This window comes from Oncorhynchus gorbuscha, linkage group LG11 (assembly GCF_021184085.1).
Source record: "Oncorhynchus gorbuscha isolate QuinsamMale2020 ecotype Even-year linkage group LG11, OgorEven_v1.0, whole genome shotgun sequence".
NCBI classification, from domain to species: Eukaryota; Metazoa; Chordata; class Actinopteri; order Salmoniformes; family Salmonidae; genus Oncorhynchus; species Oncorhynchus gorbuscha.
In genome coordinates this window covers 20,455,302-20,466,454 of record NC_060183.1, presented here as the reverse complement: position 1 = coordinate 20,466,454, position 11,153 = coordinate 20,455,302, and the positions used below count along the sequence as shown (strand labels likewise).

General features: G+C 45.4%; 1 protein-coding gene across 1 annotated transcript in view; it reads right to left on the bottom strand.

Moving 5' to 3' along the window:
- The window catches only part of LOC124048243 (ETS translocation variant 4-like), a 32,754-nt gene that overhangs the window by 3,337 nt on the left and 18,264 nt on the right, over positions 1-11,153 (bottom strand). The window contains exons 6-11 of the mRNA XM_046368841.1: positions 8,554-8,674; positions 8,035-8,235; positions 7,522-7,907; positions 4,858-4,926; positions 3,575-3,622; positions 2,196-2,368 (exon numbers count right to left, since the gene is read on the bottom strand). Of these exons, the coding sequence (XP_046224797.1) occupies positions 2,196-2,368; positions 3,575-3,622; positions 4,858-4,926; positions 7,522-7,907; positions 8,035-8,235; positions 8,554-8,674 (998 nt within the window). The remainder of the gene's footprint in view (positions 1-2,195; positions 2,369-3,574; positions 3,623-4,857; positions 4,927-7,521; positions 7,908-8,034; positions 8,236-8,553; positions 8,675-11,153) is intronic.

Here is an 11,153-nt window from a genome sequence, read left to right as displayed (position 1 = left end):
GAGGGAACATAGGGAGAAGAGAGAGAGGAGGGAGGGAACATAGGGAGAAGAGAGAGGAGGGAGGGAACATAGGGAGAAGAGAGAGAGGAGGGAGGGAACATAGGGAGAAGAGAGAGAGAGGAGGGAGGGAACATAGGGAGAAGAGAGAGAGGAGGGAGGGAACATAGGGAGAAGAGAGAGAGGAGGGAGGGAACATAGGGAGAAGAGAGAGGGAGGGAACATAGGGAGGGAACATAGGGAGAAGAGAGAGAGGAGGAGGGAACATAGGGAGAAGAGAGAGAGAGGGAGGGGGAACATAGGGAGAAGAGAGAGAGGAGGGAGGGAACATAGGGAAGAAGAGAGAGGAGGGAGGGAACATAGGGAGAAGAGAGAGAGGAGGGAGGGAGGGAACATAGGGAGAAGAGAGAGAGGAGGGAGGGAACATAGGGAGAGAGAGAGGAGGGAGGGAACATAGGGAGAAGAGAGAGAGGAGGGAGGGAACATAGGGAGAAGAGAGAGAGGAGGGAGGGGAACATAGGGAGAAGAGAGAGAGGAGGGAGGGAACATAGGGAGAAGAGAGAGAGGGAGGGAGGGAACATAGGGAGAAGAGAGAGGAGGGGAGGGAACATAGGGAGAAGAGAGAGAGGAGGGAGGGAACATAGGGAGAAGAGAGAGGAGGGAAACATAGGGAGAAGAGGGAGGGAACATAGGAGAAGAGGAGGGGAGAGGGAACATAGGGAGAAGAGAGAGAGGAGGGAGGGAACATAGGGAGAAGAGAGAGAGGAGGGAGGGAACATAGGGAGAAGAGAGAGAGGTGGTTTTGCATCTGGGTCTGTTCAGCTCCAATGGATAGACCCTCTGCTCTTTACAGGTGAATGAACACACATTAAAGGAGACAATGTTTTTATAATCTGTCAAAGGACACTCCTATTATAGTTTATTATATAGATTGAGTTTAGATGGAGTAAGGACTTTCACTCAGGAACCAAAATGAATGAATTCCAAATACTTTGCCCTAGGAGGAACAACACAATTTTTCTTGCGTCAGCCTGCAATGTTTTACTGCCACCACTAGGGGTCCTCAGTGACCGGTTGAAATGCTCTTCCTCTCTGAGCTAACTGACTCATCATGTCAAAAGCAGGGCGAGTCCCCACATGTGGATTCACTTCCTTTTTATGTAACCCATCACCACTTGAATGCAAACAGAGTCCCACAATGTACGCAGTGAAATAAGAGTCTGGGGCCTGGTTCTCATTGAGGCGGCGTCGTGAAATTTGTCTCAACCTTCCGTTGAACAGCCTGTTAATTCCAATACCTATGAAAAGTCTCACATCTCCAAGCGAGTGTGAAGTGAAACCACTGTGTATGAGCTTTGTGTTGTTGACAAACATTCTGGTCACTAGGAAGAGTTCAGTGTAGAAGAGGCATATTAGACTCCTGACTCGGCGGTCCAAGGGAGGTTTAAGGGAATGCTAGTGTCCCAGAGCAGACTCCTCTCTTTGATCCTGAGTGCACACTCAACCTTAATTGCTCTTGTAAAAACCTTGCAGTATTAATTATTTACGTACAGCTACCAGATAATGGAAGTGTCATTGTATCAGAATGTCTTATAAATAAACGTCTTAGAAGTTTATTCAAACAGGTAAATGAATTTCTAAGTCAACATCAAAAGCTCCTCTCATACATTTCATTGACTTATGGGTAATGTGATGTAAGGAGTGAATATTAGGTGATGAAGCTCTTCCTCCATCTTGTGTGTGTATCTACTGTTACGATTGGTAAATAATGCATGGTGGCTAATGGGCGCCTGGCAGTGTAGATCAGTGCATGGCCCAAGAGGGATTGTATAGAAGTAGGGAGGGGTAGGGAGGAGGAGGGAGGAACAATCTTAAACATTGAAACGTTATTCTCGACAATACACAATCCGCATTAAAGACCTCCTACATCTGACTGACCCAAAGCAACTTCTAATGTTTCTAAACAACGGTCAGATCCCAAATGGACTTCACGGAAACGTAACAGAAATGCTGTAGATTTAGCTAGTCTAGACCCCGGTTGTGTTCGGGTTAGGATTAGGGGTAAGGTTGGGCCTTACCCCTTCTGACTAGATGAGTTTGAGCTCTACTTCTTGCTTTTTTCAACAAAGAGAAAAGATCCCAAATGGACTTATAATATGACGTAACTTTAGATCTAGTTACTGTAGGTTGGGCCATACCTCCTCAGGTTCGATTAGTTTGAACTCCATGCCGCGGCCGGTCCAGGCGATGAAGTGTGCGTTGCCAGGGTCGTCCAGCAGGGCCACCAGGAACTGCCAGAGCTGCAGGGATCCCCGACGCTGGTAGGGGGCCCCCTCGCGGAACACGGTACCACCCTCCTGCTTCACCTCACCTGGAGAGGAACAGGGATGCTGCAGGTTGGACTAGGCTGGAGGCTCAGGCTGTTTGAGGAAGTATGCAGCTACCATTGACTAGGGATGGTACAATTAGTGTATAATCGTGTAACAGACAATTATAACTGCCGTAACAAAACAAAAACAATTGTGCGGTTGAGTCTGAGTCTGTTTCTGGGTAACATGTATTTTTTTTTTTTTTACAACGCGATGAAACCTTGTTGCTCCTTGCTGAAATAAGCAAGGTGTTGTAGCAAACAAGTCTTTGATTGCCTAGGCAACGCCCCCCCCCCCCCCCCCCCTCCGTGCAGCTGCAGCACATGTAGTCAGGAGTGGAGGAGAAAATGTGCTTCTTAATAATAAATAAATGAATCATTTGCTATTCAAATGATTATAACAGTGACCGCGCGTGGTCATTTGACTGACCATTAACCTGCAACCAAAGTTCCATGACCGTCACAGCCCTACCATTGACATAGGACAGCTAATGACAGGGATGACAATGGGGGCAAAGATTTTTCAACATTACTAATAGGATATAATGGATGAGACAGTAATTCTGGTTGAGTCCAATCAATGGCTGTCTTGACAGGCTTAAGATACTGCAGTAACTGCAACATTGTGAGTGACAGTTGATTGGTTAATTATCTTGAGAAGCAGGGAATGGTGCCAATATATAGTTCTGTGAGTGTGGGAACATTGGGGACTGTCACTGTAAGTAGCTGTCACTCTAAGCCGGTGTGTTTCGCCAGTTCAACCTGTACAGGAGCCCTCAGGCTCTCTCCTCACACCAGTCACCCCAGTGCACCATGGGAAACTGACTATCAGCTTGCTCCCATGACACAGGAGCCCGGTCCTTACCTCAAGCACGGGAAACAAAACCCACTAACTCAGCTCCAACCAGGAGCCTGTTACGCAAAAAAAAACAAAAAAAACTCTAAAGCTTATTGTTCAGTTATACTTTATCTGATACTATTGGCAGTGATATAGTGCTGATACCGATACACGTACTTGGGAAGATTATTGTGAGCGATAGGTACTCGATCCCAAATGGAGAGCCGCGTGGTGTGATTGAGTGGATTCTATGTCTCTCCCATGGAGAACTGACAGTGGACACCCTCAGTGCCATCACCAATAACCATAATCTGATCTCAGTGACACCTATTGGAGTGGATTGGAGTGTGCAAGGAGTTGGTAAGACTCACCTTCTAATTTCTCAGGAACGACACGGGAGTCGTTTTCAAAGAGATAGCCTGTAAGAAAAGACTGTGTTTAAAGTGGCCTTGTGTTGCTATAGCTTGTTCACCATGCCAGATCTCGGATCACATTTTCACAAAATGAATGACTGTATTGGGTTCATGTATCTCTTACACTTCAACAAGAATGTGTAGAGCACTTAGTGAGAAGGGGAGGATTCCTCACACTAAACATCTCGAAAGGACGTCATCTTCCCTCGTACTTTTGTTTTAATAATACTAATGATTTGAAGTGTCTAATACTCTTGTGATTCCTAAAGGGGCACCTCAACACGGATTTGGTAAAAGGCTGAGGGACGGGTCTGGAGATATTTAACCACTCTCAAACGCATAGACAGAGCTATGGATACAAGGACTGACCATCCATGATATCGACATTATAGTTTTGTTTTGAGACTGTACAGTGTTTGTTTACATGTAAAACAAATGTATATTTTGGGTTCAGATGGGGTACGACAGTTAAACGAAGCTCATGAGTAGGCCGTCATTGTAGGCCGTCATTGTAGGCCGTCATTGTAAATAAGAATGTGTTCTTAATCGAAGGTTAAATAAAGTTTAAATGATTTTTTTTAAGGAGGCACCTATAAGTTATATTATCCAAGAATCATTGGGTATATATCATTCATTTAAAAAGCTAAAATGGATGAAGCAACTGCAGAATGCCTGTTTAATAATACAATCTGTTTTGTGATTGGCTGTTCAAGAGCAATTCCTGAATTCTCACTTATTTAGGAAATTATGCTGGACAAGAACTAGAATGACCCAAAATGGTGTGACAAACAAAGAGAGTGAAGATGAGGACTGTTTTTCTTTTCTCAAGGAAAAATACTCTGTCTTTTTCCAGGAGTAATATTATTCCAGGGATTCTTGGGGCATGGGAGAGGCCAGAGCCTATGCCAATGGAAACATAGACACACCGCCGGTTAGCCAATGGAAATAAGGACACTCTGGGCTGGTTAGCCAATGACCGCAAAGCTACAGCCAGTAGCCAGGCCTCATTTAAATTAGGAATAGGAGAGGGAGATTCAGTACATGTAGTATCCCCCATCCTATCTTCAGTGCCATGAACCGACTTTTGGTAACAAGGCATGCATGTAAAAAACCACAACATGATTAGGCAGTCATAATGCATTATAACACTTGTCATAAATGTCTATGTAGTATCTACGACGGGCTTATACATGCATATAACAGGTAATAATGAATTACACCAGACACATTTTTTTGCTTACCTTCATTGTTGTGCTGGGGGTTGGGGTACCCCTCGTTGTGGTGGTACATGGAAGGACATCGAGGCACATCTATAGGACAGAAAAACAAGCATAAACCTATTGGTCAATGCAGCGAATCAAAAACAACCAGTAAAATAGTTTTCAGTGTACAGATGGATTTCCTTCCTCAGTCTATATACACTAGGCCAATATCCATGGGGAGAAAGAGCATTAATGTGCATATTTTTGTTTTCATCGCGAGGACAAAACCTTCATTTGTCCTAATATCACTTGTCTCCGACAGTATTTTTAGGCCATGAGTTAGATCCTAGGGAAGAGCGGCAGTATAGTTCAGTGCATTGGTAGAGAATGTGAGTCTGCATTGTCAGCACTCTGTCCATCCACCTGTACACACCTCTACCTGACTCAACCATCCCACACTGCAAATGGAGGGGATCTTCATACTTCTATCAATCCCGAATCAAATTCCGAATCAAATGTCCATTTCCTAAAGTTGTATTCATTGAAAACCTCGGATGTTTCCGCCTGTTGCTAATGGCTGCGCCCGGGTTGGTGACAAACTGCTCTTATCGCCTACACAGTGTACAGTATGTGTGCCCGTGTGAGTGAGTGCATGAATGGCAAGAGGAGGCCAGAGTGGGTGAAAGGTGCAGCAGCTCTAGTCTCCTGCCTCGTCTGCCTCTCAGTGGTGTTTAGCCTGGTGACTCACTCCTGGAGAGTGCAGTTGCAGCGCTGTGGCTGTGATAGGATGTCACTGGGGTATATCAGACCCTCCATTCCGGGCCAGCAGACTATCACACTGTAAATAATATCACTGCCAGCCAGGGAAGCCTGCCACTGGGGAGTGATGGGAAGATTTGGGACGAGAGCGCCCGGGTCTATTGTTTGCTGGCTGGTGTCGCCAGCTTTCGTAGCCATTTTGTGTCTTTCACGCAACACAATGGCACACATTAGTATACTAGATGGACATTTGAATATGAAAAGACAACTTTATTCACAAGCCTGAACTGCATAACTGCCTATGTGCTAGTGGTGCGCTTATCTATAATTTTGGTCACATTTCAGCAGTGGTGTAAAGTACTTCAGTAAAAATACTTTAAAGTACTACTTAAGTCGTTTTTGGGGGTATCTGTACTTTACTTTACTATTTATATTTTTGCCATACATTTGTCCTGACACCCAAAAGTACTCATTACATTTTGACAGGAAAATGGTCCAATTCACGCACTTATGAAGAAAACATCCCTGGTTATGACTACTGTCTATGATCTGGCAGATTCACTAAACACAAATGCTTTGCTTGTAAATGATGTCTGAGTGTTGAAGTGTGCCCTTGGTTATCTGTAAATAAACAATACATTTTTTAAATTGTGTCTCCTGGTTTGCTTAATATAAGGAATTTGAAAATATTCATACTTTTACTTTTGATACTTAAGTATATATTTTTGAGCAATTCCATTTACTTTTGATACTTAAGTATACGTTTAGACTTTTACTCAAGTCATATTTTACTGGATGACTTTCACTTTTACTAGTCATTTTCTAATAAAGGTATCTTTACTTTTACTCAAATATGACAATGGGGTCCTTGTGATAGCATTTCGGAGAAGGAAAAACAGCTGCTAGCTTTTATCTGCGGCACACGTCTCAAGCAGGCCCACCAGCCTCTTCAACTCCTCCTATCACTTTCAAAATATATAAATGCAGCCGGTATGATGCATTTTGCATTTTGAAAGTTATATATCTTGAAAACTGGATTGCTGATATGCATAACATTTTTGACTATATCAAATACCAAAAGAGAGTTTTCCTTTAAAGGGAACAGCCAGGGCTTCGGGGCTGTTCTGTTGCACTGTGTTGGTATGGCTGCCAAGGCCCCTGGCTACCCCACCCTGTCCTCACCCCTCCTCTCTCCCTCCACAGTCAGTGTTCAAGTTACTGCGGCCGAGTTCATTTTTCCATTATGAGTTCATCTGCCTGCAGAAAAGGGAGCCGCAGTTGCAACCCGACACCCCAGAGTGCTCCACTGGGGACTCTAGTCTTTCCAGTGCCCTCCATTTTCTCAATGAAATTCCTCTGCCTCCCTTTCGGTGAGACAAGTGTGGAGAGACGGAGCGGGGAGGGGTGTAGAGGAAAGAAACTGTATTACAGTCAAGAGTCAATACCTTTTTTTTGCAAAGTGCCAGGGAGTTGAAAGGAGGAGTTTGGAGGTAGGGAGGGGGTAGGGAGGGGGTAGGACAAGGTCTGTAGCTGATATAGAAGTGTCTGCGTTTGGACATTTTGTTCTAATGTCCAGACACGCCAGGATGACGCAAAGCAAGCTTTTTTTCAAAGGAACTTTTTGTAGGACAGAGAGAGAAAAGCCACAAATCAATATGTGTCAGTAATATGTGTAAGTAATACGTCCTACAGAAGGTGAATATGCCTACATGAGTGATATGGGATTAGTTAGGGTATGTTTTGCAGTATTCTGTGGGTCAGTGTGTTATGAGTTGTTAGGGGGGAAAGACGCTCTGTGACCTCCGTGAGAGATTAGCTTCCCTCCTAAAACCACGAGTCATTCAGTATAGATTCTTTATATTAAACAGGGGCTGCCATTCTAAACAGACTCATATTGTATCTCTGTCATTCTTCCCTTGGACCCTCAGTGTTTTAATCACTCACCAGGCTCATAGGTGTAGTCGGTTGGCTCCTGCTTTACCATCATGTGGGCAGGAGGGAACCTGTGCGGATGGTGGTGAGCGTGCGGGTGGGGTTGTTGGTGTTGGTGAGGTGGGTGAGGCCCGTGCCCTGATCCATGCCCGGGTCCTGCCATGTGGGTGGCCCTCTCGTAAAGAGGGTCCAGGTACTCTTGCTTGAAGCTCTGCTGCAGGTAGGGTAGACAGGGGTCTGAGTGCTGCCGATGATAGCCACCACCTCCACCTGGTCCTCCACCTCCTCCTCCCCCACCACCGCCTCCAGCTGGGGCAGGGTGCATGCGCTGGAAGGCCTGCCCTTGAGGGGGGAACCCCTGGGGGCACATGTCTGCTGAGGGGGCCTGATACCTGGAACTAACAGAAGGGAAAAGAGAGGTTATGAAAACTATCAGTACTGACAGAATATTATTATGTCACCAACCAAAGGCTAATCGTTCTGTGGCACAATTTTAAGTATTTCATACAGTACAGGGGTTAATACCTGGGGTTCATGGGGTAGTTGTTGTGGTTGGGCAGTGACTGAGAGGCGGCAGGGGAGTTCATGTTGTAGGCCGTGTTGTCAGGCCGTCCACCGGCGCCCCCGGCAGGCTTGGGGGAGTAATGATGCTGCATGGGAGACATGGGCGTCCCTTGGGGGCAGGAGCTCTTATTGGGTCCTGCAGCCGTCTTCGGCTCGTAGGCACTAGAAAACACACACAAGCATGGTTTATGAATCGCAATTTGGTTCATGAGTATTACCAAGGCATCAGTAGTAGGCCCTAACATTAGTAAAAACAGGTCAGTAAGCCAAAGTGGGCTTATGGGGGATGGGTGTTTTGTAGTGACTCACGTTGTGTTCAGTATCTTGTCTGATCACTCTCTTTGATGCACTGCCTCGTGTATGAGAATTGATTGGAATTGTTTGACTAGTGACCTGCTATGGATCCTCTGACTCCATAAGATGAGAATGTTTGTATACGGGCCATAATAAGCTTAGTACTGTACTTGCTGACATGTGTACCTGGCATAAAGGCACTGCTCTCCATTGGGGATCTGCTTGTGGCTACAGGATTGGCTGGGGTCGGACCAAGGGCTCGGTGGTTCCTTCTTGATGGTGACTGGCGGGCTGTGGAATGCCACTGCTGTAGAAGAACAGAGACAGAAGAGCAGGTTGGCAAACATGGATAGTTCTTTTTGACCCTCTATGATGTCATCAAGTTCAAAGGCAAAGCAAACACTTTCGTCCGCACAGGGATCCCTAACATGTGCCAGACCGCTTCGGCGACAGTTGAAAACAAGGGATGCAGACAGACCCATCTAAACACGAATAAACATACATGTGCATACACACATTCCTGCAGTTCCTTTGGAAGCCATTGGTGTCCTCGCCAACTTTTTCTCCACTCTTCCAGACACAACACAGGCCATAACTTCCTATGCACCCAACACAAAATATACCCAAACCTAAACAACGGCACCGGCCACGAAACTGTCTTTCAATGAACAAAAGGCCAGGCAGATTGCTCAAAAGTGACTTTGAAATTGGACGTATATCCATGTCCCGATGTCGTCGGGAAATGCCTTCAAAACAGGCCACTAGGGGCAACAGTGAATATTATTACCATCAAGTAGGCTTGGATTTTGCAAGGGCGTTGTGGACTGGGGTGGTGGATCAGAAGGTTGCGTGTTCAATCCCAGTGGTGGACACTCATTTATGTATTTTTTTATTATTACCCCAAACCTTTACCTTTACCTTTACCTTAACCATGAGTGCCTACATTTGATGTGACTCTGGAACAGAAGGTTGAGTGATCAATCCTAGTTTGAACCCTTAACCTTCTAAATCCGACGTTTGCCGCAACTGAACTATGCTGAGCAAGAGGAGCAACCCAGGGTGTCAAAAACACGTTGAAATTTTGACATTTGGAGCAACTTTGAAATTTGACGTTTGGAAAAACGTAGATAAACGTCTAGTTCTGCAGTGAGATTGTGAGCTTGTTGCAAAAGGCAATGCAACACTTTGGTCAGTATGATGTTTGAGTGAAACATAATACATTGTTCATTTCCTTGGCAAACAATGTTATATAATTTTGGGTATTTCAGTTAATAACTTTATTTTCCAAAAGGAGACGGCCAGAGAAACATTTTACGTTTGACCTCACAAGGTCATGTTACTTGTTAAGAACAATATTCTGATGATTATTCCCTATTGGAATTTGGACTCCAGGTACCCTCTCTAAGGCCAGAGGTCACCTTAAAGCAGGTCTTAGTAAGTGATATCTAGCCCTTGAGCCATAAAATTGGCCATGGGTGTCCTTACACAATGAAGATGTTTCAAATGTTTCAACCCCTAGGTCTCAGCCTTAAGGTAATGTTTTGGCCCAGGGCAGGGAAGGATGAGACAACGAACAGGTAAAGAGGAGTATAACGTCTGGCCTCCCCGCCGGAGGATGAGGAACGTGGAAACTCTTAGAGGAACGTGTCTGTCTTCCCATATGTATACGTCTGTCTATTTCTGTCTATTAAACCTTTAAATGTAGAAGTTGTTCGTCTTGTATTTTGCTTCTTGCATTTCTCCACACCTTGACTGGTTTTCAATTCCTAACATTTCCTGTCTTGGTTTCGTTCTTCATCTGCATGAACATTCTGAGTATGTTTACTAGATCTTCCACACAGCCTATATTCTTCCCCCATTTTTCAATCCAAACTCTACAGAAGACATCTACTTTCTGGCTCTTCCCTTGGTGGGGACCTTTGCCTTGAAGGCCACACAAACCACCCAAAGTGGAGCTTCAAACTGCTGAGGCTGTGTTTATTATGTGAGGGGAGGTTCTCACTGACTGACTGTACAGCACAGGATGTTTTTCTGGGCCTGAGAGGGTAAACAGCAGCAGCTGTGCACTTTCAGCTGGAGACGACTGTGTGTGTGTGTGTGTGTGTGTGTGTGTGTGTGTGTGTGTGTGTGTGTGTGTGTGTGTGTGTGTGTGTGTGTGTGTGTGTGTGTGTGTGTGTGTGTGTGTGTGTGTGTGTGTGTGTGCGTGTGTGCGTGTGCGTGTGCGTGTGTGTGTGTGTGTGTGTGTGTGTGTGTGTGTGTGTGTGTGTGTGTGTGTGTGTGTGTGTGTGTGTGTGTGTGTGTGTGTGTGTGTGTGTGTGTGTGTGTGTGTGTGTGTGTGTGTGTGTGTGTGGGGGTGCGCGTGCGTGCGTGTGTGTCTGCAGTGGGTGTGGAGCTGACGGAACAGGCCACACCGAAACCCAAGACCAGGTAATTGCACACTGTCTGTATCCCATTCACAAAAAGGGAGGAGAGAAAATGCAGCGACTTACTGTAAATGGCTGAGAAAGGGACATCTACAGACAAACAGAGCAACAAAGAAAAAAAGGAGGCTCGGGAGGAATGGGGGGAGTAAAAAGACACGACAGACAATCAGTGGGAAATAAAGACAGAACGAAAGAGACTGAGAAAGGGAGAGAGAGAGAAAGTGACAGACACAGACAGACAGACATACGCAGACAGGCAGACCGACAGCTTGTGGAACGTTTGAAAATGGGGGAAAACCCCTATTGTTTTAGTCTCTTCTTTCCCATGACACACCCGGGCAGGTGAGGAAGTGTTGGCTTTAG